This window comes from Anomalospiza imberbis, chromosome 3, assembly GCF_031753505.1.
Source record: "Anomalospiza imberbis isolate Cuckoo-Finch-1a 21T00152 chromosome 3, ASM3175350v1, whole genome shotgun sequence".
Classification (NCBI taxonomy): domain Eukaryota; kingdom Metazoa; phylum Chordata; class Aves; order Passeriformes; family Viduidae; genus Anomalospiza; species Anomalospiza imberbis.
Genome location: NC_089683.1, coordinates 107607608 through 107620105, shown reverse-complemented (window position 1 = coordinate 107620105; position 12498 = coordinate 107607608). Strand labels below are relative to the sequence as shown.

General features: G+C 39.1%; 1 protein-coding gene across 5 annotated transcripts in view; it reads left to right on the top strand.

The window, feature by feature from the left end:
- The window catches only part of KIF16B (kinesin family member 16B), a 147796-nt gene that overhangs the window by 90899 nt on the left and 44399 nt on the right, over window positions 1–12498 (top strand). For 4 of the 5 annotated variants that reach the window (XR_010997831.1, XM_068186317.1, XM_068186316.1 and 1 more), the window contains 2 exons: window positions 2494–2616; window positions 9716–9805. Coding sequence is in view for 3 of the 5 variants with exons in the window: in XM_068186317.1 (XP_068042418.1) it covers window positions 2494–2616; window positions 9716–9805 (213 nt within the window). In the remaining 2 variants the exon portion in view is untranslated. Of the gene's footprint in view, window positions 1–2493; window positions 2617–9715; window positions 9806–12498 lie in introns of those variants that run through there. The other variant, XR_010997832.1, reaches the window with a different exon arrangement.

The following is a 12498-nucleotide window of genomic DNA, read 5'->3' as shown; positions in this document are numbered from 1 at the left end:
CTCCTATCTTATGTTTCTTCCCTTGTAAGGGGAGCAGAATATATTTTGAATCCTGTTGCTTGAATATGCCATCTGCCTTGTTTGAGGAAGATGGTTCTTGGCAGAAAAAACAGTGGTATCTAATCTGAAATTCTAAATTCTGTAAGCATATTGCCAAGCAGAGGTGAATTTCAGAGGTGAAATCTACTACACTACACTAGAGTTAGACTTCAGTCTCTCTCCTAGTATAAGAACATTTCCCATTTGTTTTTACCATATGTTAGGACATGATAATGTAACTCACATGGGATTTAAAAAGAAATAGCTTGCATTGGGTAGGGAAGTTATGTCTGGAAGGATGAACACTTGTTTGGATAAAGAGTTATGGGGGTTTTTATTGTTACATTTCTGCTTCCTTAAGGAAGTCCAGAAATGAGCAAAATGTGTCGTGCTATTTTGAGGTATTGCGGGTTTTTTTAAACAAAGAATGTGTACACAAATGAGTAGACAGGGTAATATCATCATGTCAGTCCTGCTCAGGAGTTGGCTTCCTCATTGACATCACTATGGTGTTTCTTCTGGGCATTGCCCAAAGTCAGCATTGAGTGGCACTGTCTGAGAGAACTGTCTTGATCAAGGCTGCTAAAGGAAATGGGTCTCTGAAACCAATTTCTTTTCTGATTATACTCCAAAGTTAAATGTTTGGGCATTTTGTGTTTCCCAATAACGCTTTTTCTCTTTTGTGCTTTTTAAAAAATCAAACTCAATGAATACTCTGCACTTTCATGAAAAAGAAATTCATAGCAGTATATTTTATTCTAATATTTCTACAATTTTTAGTATGAAGTAAAAACAAAGATCATTGTTTATGAATGTCAAAGCATTATTTAATGCATTAGGGTGCATTTTCCTCAATACTTCGTGTTTGAGATTGTTTTCCTCTCTATTAGCTGTTAGCAATAGTTCTCTGAAAATGACTCTCAATAAATTACACGTTGACAGAGGTGGCTTTAAAAGTAGCTTTATGGTTTTATTGCTATTTTAGAACAGATGATGTTGTTTTCAGGGGAATGAACTTCTCTTTTCCCCCAAGGAAAGAGCAGCTTACATTTCAGTGCTGCAGAAATGAGTTTTAACTGAAAAGCTAGTAATGCAGGCAGTAATTACAGAAGAGCAAAATGGACAGGAGAAAATATTTGTTGTGATAAAAAGGTTGCTGTAAATATTTTTCCATTCAAACATAAACTTTTTTTATGGTTTCTTAAAATAAAAATAAAAAGTTTGTTGTAAATATACTCTAGATTAATTCAGTGGAATAAAATTTAACTTTCTTTCTTTTATTAATGCTAATGTTAAGGGAAATTAATTTGTCATTTATAATTGACTGGCAATGTTATAACAGCCTCCTCTTCTTGAGAGCCATGATGATGTCAAAAGGCTCTCTGTAACAGGCAGAGGTGTTTATGAATGAGTTTCAAATTCTTCTCCAGCTCCTACACAGTCTCATGTGTTCTGGAAGTCACCAAGAGTTGCTGCAAAGAAGATGAATGTTGAAAATACAGTAACAGCTCAAGTGATGGATAGCAGTGCTAAATACAAATATATAACACAGTCATAACTTTGAAGTGATAGTTTTTCAATCTTTTTGGTTGTTAACTTATATTTGTCATGCTGCTGTTATTTTTTAAGTGCCAGTTCATTAAGGTTTTCAGACCAAATATGTTCAATGGAGCAAGTAGAGGACTTCCTTAAAGGCAGTTTCTCTATTTTTTCACTCTGTTTATGCTACTGTTGGGCATACTGACTGCAAAGCATTAATCTTTTCAGTTGCAAAAATGTTTTCTTTTTGGCATAATTTCAGAGTTACATATTCCATCTGGCTGTCAGAGGAATGAGCCCTCATTGGAAATAAATTTTTAGATTGTTTTGTCCAGACTGTGCAAATTTATCATAGTTGAGTTTTCTGGGATTCCGATATGATAAAAAAAATAGTAGGAAACTATTCTAACTGTGGATTGCTTATTTAATTATAAAATAAATTTGAACTTTTAAAGTTTAAGAGCTTTCTGAATTGCTTAGACCCCTGCAGCTTTGCATGATATTGTAAACATTTGTTATAAAAGATAGAGATGTACAAAAATTAAAGCTAACTGTGAAAGCTTGATTAATACACTGATTTTTTTTTTTTTTTGGGGGGGGGGAGGTGATAAAAAGTCTTCTGCTATACCTTGTTTTTGATATCTAAGCTGAAAATGCCTTTTCAAATAAAGGAATATTTTTAATACACTTCACCTTAATTTTTGTATGCGTAAAAATATGCTAGAGCTTGCTTACAAGACAAGATCCACTTTGTTTTCAAATAATTCCTTCATTTTAGAGGTAATTTCTGCCTTCTCTTTGCCTGCTCCTGTGACCAAGAACACTTTCTCATTTTCAGTGAAGTTCGTTTCTTTTTTTCCTTATGTAGTGATTTTGGTTTTCCTTTCTTCTCCCTATTTGGTATGTACATGAAAGCGGATAGTCTGTCGTTCACTGGGAGCAAATCCAGATGACCTAAAGGACCCAATTAAAATTAGTATTCCACGGTATGTCCTTTGTGGGCAGGGAAAGGATGAACACTATGAGTTTGAAATAAAGGTAAGTGCTTATCATTTGCTTTTCTTTAATGCTTTTGTTCCACTAAGTGCAATTTTTGGTTCTCTTTCTCTGAAGCAGCCTCAATACTGTTAAATAAGAGACTTCAGAAGAATGCACTGTATAGGACACTATAAAGACAAGTATTTTCCAAGTGGGTTGATTGTGCAGAAGAGGCTAGTGGCCAAATTCTTGTGGTGAGCAGTTCCAGAGCCAATGTCAGTTCAATTTGAAGAGTTCCAGAGATGAGGATTAAATGTATATTGGTTATAGGAAAATCCTCTATTGAGATGCAAGTGTCAGCTATAGAAAAGGCTTAGACCTGAAATAATGAAAGCATGAAAGCTTTTTTTAAGTATTTTGCACATATTCCAGACAAAGGCTTTATCCCTTTCACGCTCTCTTAATTGTTCTGATTCTTCCCACTCTGCATTTCCAAGGTGTTGCTTCTCCAGACTCTCAGTTGATTTTCTGTGTAGAAATGCTGGGGGAGAAAAAAGCATATTAATTTTGTTTCCTCTGGTAGGCAGCCAGTGTTTTTTCAAAGCAAGATTTAAAGTCTAATTGGAAATGTGTTCTCAGTGTGTGTGGACATATGTGTAGCATAACTGATGTACATGGTATTGGAGCCAGAACTGACAGCCTCCTTTACTGAATGTGCTGCCAGATGCTTCATTAGCTGTTGTGAGGTGGAGGAGTGACCTTACTCGTGGGGTAAAGGACCATTTTTGAAATGTGCTTTCTTTTGAAAAGACTTTTATTAAGATGGGCAGTCTTAGCTTTGTTTGTGCTAATTAAATTTTCATTTTGAAACATACCGTGCTGTTTGTGGGTGGAATAGCTCCTTTTGCCTGTTGAACTTTGATTTTCTTGGGGCTAGTGAAAGCCTGGAGCCAGGGAGATGCTGAGAGATGAGTGAGTGCACATGAAATTTCCCCAGGACTCTTATACTCAATTTTCAGCACATGTGATTTACTAGACCAGGTAATTGTTAGTAAAGATGGCTAAAGTAAAAAGGTAGTTTCTGTTTTGAATATGTTGGTGGATTTCTTTTCCAGGTATTCTCCCTTCATTGGTAAAACCCATGTAAGCCTCTACAATATCTTAGCATGAAGGAGCAGTTGAAAGACTATGTGCAGTTTGGCAATTTTGGGGATGTTTCTTATAGTCATTCCATCACATGAATCAATCTAATGAAAAAGATAATGCTTTTTTCCTTTCCCTCCAGGTCTCTGTGTCACAGTGGATTACTTCTGCTGTAGTCAGGATTTAGCTCCTTGCTACAATCCACAGACTTTCCACAAATGTTTCTGTTTTAAATGCTTTCTGTGCAGAGCTCCCAGCTCTACTTTGATCTGTATTAATCTCCAGAAGCTCCTACAGTTATTCCTGGTTTAGGGCAAATTTGGGAGAAAACCTCCAAAAGGGCCCCCCCTAGAAAGCAAACCCACAAGGCCACTCCCCTGAAACAGTTCCACTTCTCAGAGAGAAGTGGAAAAAACCTGTTTATTTAAAGAGGCAAAGCACTCCCCAGCAACAAAAAATGAACAATACTAGATGACAAAACTCATTTGCTGCTCTGAAGAGATGACAAATTCAGAAAGTCTGTCCTATGGCTGGTCTCTCTGTTAGTCCCTCCTGCACTGGGAAAGGCTGCTGCCCAGAGCAGGTCACAAATTGAAAGCTCCCGCTGCTCCCTGGGTCCCAGTCCGGAACAGGTTTGAATAGTTTCAAGTAAAGGGAAAGAAAACCAGTCCAGGGAAAACTTGCCTCAGCTAGCTAAACAAACTAAAAAGCAAAGAAAGGCCTTGTTCTGCCACATCTGTGCTCAGACAACACAGTGGAGTTCTGTGTTCCAGCAGAATGTGGAGGAGTGAGTGCAGGCTCACAAACTCTGGTGCTGCTTCTTCTCCCTGCCTTTGCTCTCAGAGCCTGTTGTGAAGGCACAGAATATAATATCCAGCATAAACAGAACACACAACTGGGGATACAAGCATCATAATGTCACCCTAGGACATTTAGAAAATTAGAACACCTGGAGTAGTGGGTTTGTATTTTTTTTTTTTGCCTTAAAAATCAAGAAAATATGGCAGAGGGGGGAGACTACATGTACCTATTCATTTAATCTCTTCCTCATAGGTCAGAATACCATGTCAGCTGTCCAAATAATTCCTGATTTCAACCTTACATCACTTAGTTCAAGTTTATTTTCAGATCATCTGAAACATATGTCAGTTGTGGGAAAGGACTGAGGTGTTGCTAACCCCATTTCCTTTTCTAGGTCCTAAATAAGCTTTCTTCAGCAAGCTTCCTCTTGCTTTCAGGAAAATGGGTAGCTGACCTATCTGCGTGTCATAACACTTTGGAACCTGACAAAGTGCCAAGTGATGATTGAGTTAATTTTAAGACAGTCCCCAAAACTGTGAATCCTAGGTATCTCAGAGGAATTTTCTTCAACAGATGTTTCTAGTTATTGTGTTTGTAGTTAAATCCTGCATATTGTTATATAGAGGAACAAATGTAATAAATTCCTGTATAAAACAAATACATAAATTTCTTCTTGTGACATGTAGTAGTAAAGTTTATTTTGTTAAATGCCAGAAGACAGAGAATGAATTCCACTTTCCTTGGCAGCTTCATGGTCAATTCATAGGTCTTTCAATCCTAACATATTATCCAACAATATTTTGTTTTAGTGCAGGGTCAGCATCTTGTTGATATAGACATGTATGGAAATAGGCCAGCAGGATGTTCTGTCCACTCAGGTTCTTTCACTGGAGATAGATCCTCTTGAGTGAGTCCTACAAGAACTGACTGGAGAGAATTCAAAACAGGAAGAAGCTGATAATTTATTAGAGCTCAGACAGCACCTTCTTTTGCAGAAGGAATATTTCATGGAGCTGTTTGTTCTAGTCTGCTATTAAGTATTCTGTATGAATTGATTCATTTCCAAAAAAGCTTCCATTTGAGTGACAGTTTTATGTCTTGTCTTTAAAGACATGATGAAACAGTAATACCTTAATCAGGTCTAACCATATTTATGTTAGAGCTGAATTAGTATGCCAGAGAACTATTCATGTATTTTCCCCTTCCTTTCATGTTGTGTCAGGATGTTTAGACAAGGCTGTGCTAGAAACAGTGAGGGAAGAGCTTTTGCATGAATAAGACCAGTGGCATCTGTTATGGACAGTGCCCATGGTTGCAGACAGTACCTATGGTTGGCAGAAGGAGCAGCAAGGCAGCAGGGAAGGTGGAACTCCAGCTCTCATAAAGACACACAGGGTTTCCTGAGAGCAGGTGAAGGAAACAAAGTCTGTAATCAAGCACAGCCCTGCAGGGATCCTCTAACAATACTGAAAGTTGTAGACAAGCCTTCTCATTCATCTTTTCCTCATTGTTCCGAGTTCCCTCTGTTTATTTATCCTGTTTTATAGTCTTTCAAAACTGGTTTTCTTGTGTTTCAAAGCCTTTTAGTGATGTCTGACAAGTACTCTATAAGAAAAGATCCAGGCAGATGCAACCTAAAACAGTGCTTTCCTTCAGATCCAGTCGCATTTCTATTCAGCCAGATGCTGTGTTGAATCTGCTCAAAAAGTCCACATTTCTAGGCCAAATTTATTTCTGAGTTTGGTGAACTGTTGCAGAGTGGGAGTAAAGCAGATGTAGTTCTCATTGATGCATAATTCTTTAAGAAAATGATGCATGCCCCATAACCGCCTACATTAGTAAGAAGTCTAATATTCTGTCAACATTACCAGATTAATACCTTCAATAATAAAATAGAAAAAGGTTATAAGAAGTTTTTAGAAAACTTCTAGCTTTTCAGATACTGTTTTCCTAGTGTGAGGAACAGTTTCAACAAGGTTCAAATGAAGAAATACGAGTTCTCATGATGACTGTAGACAGTTTAACCAGCTTAGATAAGGAAATAGGCATTTCCTCTTTTTTTCTCATTACTTTCAGAATGAGGTGGAATATTACTTTTTTTCTCCCCCAGTCATGGTGTTACTTGTGTTGCTATGGAGCAGAAAGAGGACTAGTTCTGTGATGTGCTTTACAGTGCAATTGATTGAAAATGTCTCCTAGGTTATTTTCTATCAGTCATCATGAGAAGAAAAGATAGGAGACAGGACTGTGATATCTCCTTTCAGATTTATAGGTTTTACATAGGAAATGGTGAAATGAGAGAATGACAGAAACAGAACAACCCACAATTCTGAGGCAAATATAGGATCACAGCAGTGCCTAGATAAGAATATTCCAAAATCTATCTTGCAGATATACTTAACCATATGGTTTTTGTTCTTAAGAAAATACTTTTAACTGTATTAGCAAACTATGTAAAAAAAGCAAAGGGCTTTAGAGAATTGCTTTAGTTGTTCAAAACACCTGCATATGTCCCTCTCCCATTCCTACAGAGTGTATAGTCTGTCATACAGGTTTGTTTTTTTTTTTTTAATGGGGGAAAATAATCCCAGCCCAGACTTGTTGGATCAGTTGTAGGAGTAAAAGGCTACATGTATTCTAGAAATGCTATTGCTATGTCAGGTGCATTGTAATTCTCTTTATACAGGTGGAGTTTGATTCTCTCTGTCCTAATAGCATTATTGCTGTGCTTTGGGTGCCAGTTAAGACTTTGTTTAGCATTGAAATTTGTTTTTCAATTGTGTCAGCTATAGCAACAATAAAATTTTGCAATTACCTGCAAGTATCATTACAAGAATCTGGAAAGTAAAGAAAGAAGATGACAAGGACCAAATCAGGTCAAACCAAGCCAGCAAAAAACAGTTCTCAAGCAGCACAGAGGCATAGCTTTGCTGTTTTCCTTCCTGTCCATCTCTAACAAGTTATTAAACATTGTAGAAGAAAGCTAATAAATAATTGGCTGCAGGCAAATTGATTTGGGTAAGTTTGGTGTCACCCTATCACCTAGACAGCTGTCTGATGCACAGCCAACACGACATGCCTGCTCTTCCCCAGGCTGTGCATCTGGAGGAGTCCAGGATGCCTTGTGCTAGGTTGCTCCTCTTCTTTTAAAACCCCTGGGGAAAAAAGAGGTCCCTTTCAAATAAAGATCATATAAAAATTATGTTATCACAGCAAATTTACACAACTCTGAAATAATAAATGACAGAATTAAAGCAAAAAGAATGCAGCATGAGTAGCATCTTTGTTTTATGATTAGCTATTGCACTTGGCCATTGTCTACTTGAACATTGAAATCACATAGTCCTCTACCTTAATTATTCAGAACAGGATGGTTAATTGGTTAATTGAGATCAGTATAACATGCATATTACTGCAGAGTTATTAAGGTTTTTTTTTAGTTAAACCTACCTATGAATGTTAAATCTGTTCACCTGAGTTGAAAAGTTTGAGACACTGTTAACAATATGTTGAGGGAATGTAGTCCGTTGTGCAGGTGTCCTAAAATCACAGAATTGTGAAGGTTGGAAAAAACATCTAAGATAATCAAGTCCAAATGTCACCCCAGCAGCACCGACATGTTCACCATTAAACCATGTCCTCAAGTGCCATATCCATCCTTTTTTGAACACTTACAGGAACGGTGACTTGTAGTAGCAGTGAAGCTTATTCATGATATGAAAGACAAGTTTTTTTAAGAAATAATGAGTTTTCATTGTGGTTACATGCTGGAAGAACCTATGTTATAATACTTGTGAAAAGTTCTGAGAAGGCCGGTTTTGTTTGCTTTAATCTTTAGTTTAAAATTGAGGTAAAAATAAGAAAAGGCCTAGTCCAAATCTCATTCCTCTTGTCATAAAACACACAATAATTGCTGTTTTTCAAAACACTTCCCCTAATATCCCTATTCCATATACAGCAGCAAAGGCAGTAGGGATGGAAAAGAGTGGACCAGAGGTGAGTTTGTTGTAATTGTGGGGTAGCAGCATTTGTGGTTGGTTTCTTCTGGCTTTGTTGTGCTGATTTCTGTTTCTCTTACTCAGTTATCCCACTCCATTGCAACTTTTTTTGCCTCCATAACTTTTTTTTTATTTTAAACACTCACTAGTGAGAGAACTACTTCTTAATTTCAGGAGTTACTTTAAGATTAAAAAGCCTGTGTCTTTGTGAGACGTGTTTTGTGAAATTGCTTATTTTTAATCTTCCTGCATAAAATCATACCTAGACAGGGGTAATGCCACATTTTAGGCCTGTTTGATTCAAAAAGCAGCAGTGTTCAGTTTTAAGCAATGCCAGTTGACTCTCTCCATCTCTGCTAGTCAGTGTAGAATAATGTTCACTCACCCTGCAGCTAGGCTTCTTGGTAGCTTTGGATCACCAGAGCTGCACAAAGTCTTTTGACTGTAAAGTCAAATGCTCTAGTCATAACACTTTCATGGCCTGTTAGAAATGTCCTTAATTAATGGCACCTAAATTCAGATAGTGTTTAGTATTTCAGTTCTGCGAATAACTGATGGTAAGGTTGGTTTGCCCTTCCTCTTTGCTCCTGTTGTTATGCACTCTATCCACAGGAGTAATTATGTTTATTTTAAGAAAACTTCCTATATAAATGGAATGTTCATCACCATTCTGAAGACACAGACCAAGAGTGTCTTAAAGGAATATCTTCTACTAAAAGCTGGTATAATATTTTACCCTACAAACTGCAATCCCATTCTATGTGGTAATGAACTCTGTTTGTCCAAGTAATGTGTATTTGTTAATTGTCAGTATCTATTTATAAGAATATAACTTTCTGTGAATATTCTGAGAGGCTACACTACACTTGTTCTGGATGTTATTTATTCATTAATGGAACACCCACTGATTGTAATACTGAGAGTCAAATAGCTGCACCAAGAAGGGATTGGGGATGTTCTAATGTGTTTACAGTCTTGTCAAACCACTGTGGATTAAGGAATAATTGCATTCAGGTGTTTTTTGCTTTGTAATCAGTGCTCTTTGTTATATACATTTCTGTCCATGTAATGAAAGAAAAATTAAGTAAACTTACAAAAGTTTTTGGATTTAAGACTACTAGGAACTGTCCATTTTAATCTTATAACCTTGTATACTGCATGGATTTTACACTGTGTGGGTTTACTTCTATTTCTTCATTTTATATTGTCTGCTCTAGATAACAGTCTTGGATGAGACATGGACAGTGTTTCGGCGGTACAGTCGTTTTCGAGAATTGCATAGAACTTTAAAACTGAAGTACCCAGAGGTAAGTTTTGGTAAAACTTCTTTTACAGAAAAGGGTAGAGACTTGAAAAAAAATGGTTTGAGTTGTGTTCACTCAAAAAGGGAGGTGATTTCAGACAGCCAGCACAATTTCACCAACGCAGTTCCTGCCAGACCAATTTAGTGACCTTCTATGATGGAGTGGCTGTATCGGTGCACGTGGGAAGAGCTATGGGTGTCATCTCTTTCATCTGTAAAGCCTTTGACATGGTGTCTTGGTTTGGGACAGTTTAAAGAGATGGGCACTCTGAAATGACTAACTTTCCCCTTCATTCCAACCAATCCTATCCCACCACTAAGGAATAAGATAAGAGTAGATATAGGTGGAAAAATAACACATTACTAACAAACAGAATGCCAACAGGCAAGGGAAAAAAAAAGTCAGTAATTTCTAGGTACCAAACTGCGAAAAACTCACAACCCCACTGGAACGGAGACCCAAAATGCCAGAAATAGCCTTTCCTGAGATGGCACGAGGCAGGGATAGCCTCAGGCTTGTAGGACAAAGGGACAAGATGCCATCACATCCCTCTTGGAAGGCAGGAGCTTTACAGAGCAGTTCTAGCAGCAGACGAAGACTTGCCGGCTCCTGTGGGGTCTGCCTGCTGCTTCCTCCTGTTCGCAGGCTCTGCTGCTGGTGCTGTGCTCTGCACTTGTGACTGTGGGATGAGGGGAAAAGGACCAGTCTGTGGGTGCTGGCATGGGGTGGCCTGGCTCTGGGAACTCTCTGGCTTTTTTGCTGTCAGCGGAGTTTGCAAATTCACTTTGCAATGGTTTCTTCTAATTGCAAAATGCAGTTTTTGTGGATGGCTATGGTTGTGAAGCCGAAGCTGCCAGAAAGAGAGGGGTTCTGCTCCCATAGCCTTGTCTCCTGGAGCAGGCAGCCGATCGATTTGGACTGGCTTGCTGGAGCCCATGGCGACTGGCAGACACCCACAGAACTCGCCCCAAGGCAGCTCAAACCTGCCAACTGCACTCTCTCTGAAATGTTGAAAAGAACAAAAATGAAAAGAGATCCCAAAAAGGAAGGAAAAACCTTTGCCTGAGCAAAGACCAAACAGCCTGCAAAACAAATTCCACGCAGCAAAGGACTGGAAGCTGCCTGGGAGGACCAATTTTGAAAATACCCACAACAGCACCTCCTCACACACACAAGGTCTCTGGCTGCAGAGTCTTAAGGAGACTAACAATTCTTCGATGCAGGTAGATATGGAATGCACTAAAATTATGGATCATCCCAGGACACATGGTCCCCACAATCCTTTTCTCTAGATTGGAATGAGATGAATTTGATGGATGAACTGTTTTGGTGGATGAGGAATTGCTTAGATGGTCGCATCCAGTGGGTGGTGGTCAATGGCTTAAGGTCCACATAGACACCAGTGAATGGTATCCTTCAGGATTCCATACTGGGACTAGTGCTGTTAAATATCTCCATTAGCTGACACAGAAGGAACACGCATACCCTCAGCAAGTTTGCAGATGACACCAAGCTGAGTGTGGCTCACAAGTATGAGGGATGGGATGCCATCCAGAGGGACCTAGATGAATTCAAGGAATAGGCCCTTGGGAATCTTATGAGGTTCAACAAGGCCAAGTGCACCTGTGTGCAGGCAGTTCCTGGTATGAGAACAGGATGTGGAATGAGGGGATTCAGAGCAGCACTGCCAAGAAGGATTTGGGTGTGCTTTGGATGAGAGGCTGGGTGTCACCCAGCAATGTGTACTCACAGCCCTGAAAGCCAGTTGTGTCCTGGGCTGCATCAAAAAAAGTGGCCTGCAGGTCTAGTGAGGTGATTCTCCACCTATGCTCTGACCCAGCCATCCAACTCTGGAATCCTCAGCATAGGAGGGACATGGATATCTTGGGGTGGATGCAGAGGAGGGATACTAAGTTGATCGGATGGCTGGAGCACCTCTCCTCTGGAGAGAGGCTGAGAGCTGGGGTTGTTCATCCTGGAGAAGGTTCTGGGTAGACCTTATAGCAGGTTTTCAGTTCTTGCAGGGGGATTATTAGAATGATGGAAACAGATGAGGACAGATTATTAGAAAGATGGGGACAGATTTTGCAGCAAGGCTGTTGTTGCAGTAGCACAAGGAGTAATGGTTTTAAACTGCAGAAGGCAGATTCAGAATGAAATGTAAGAAAGAAAATTTTTACAATGCCTAGAGAAGTAGTGGATGCTTCATTACCAAATATATTCAAGGACAGGTTAGTTGGAACTCTGAGCAGCCTGATCTAGTTGAAGATGTCCCTGCTCATGACAGGGGGCTGGACTCAATGGCCGTTAACGGTCTCTTCCGACCCAAATGATTTTATGATTCCATGAGTCCTCTCAGACGTCTGTCCCATAAGACTGACAAGCCCTTCAGCACTTCAGAGATCCAAGGGTGCTTGATACAGGATGGATGTTGCAATGAAACTGTGACTCTGTGTGTTGCTCCTGGTCATAAATTCCCTTTACTGCTGACTGGCGTCGTTCCCTGGAGGTTGCTGTTTTTTTCATTGCAAGATACTTGTAGTCAGATCCTGTTGTCCTGACAACTTCTCATTTGAAAGAAGAGCATTGCTTCACAGATACCTTTTTGTAATAGTGACTTTCAAGTTTCTGCAAAATGAAAAATTGATCTGACTACTTCAGAGACTCTGGGCATTTAGGATGAGGAACTGTGCTTG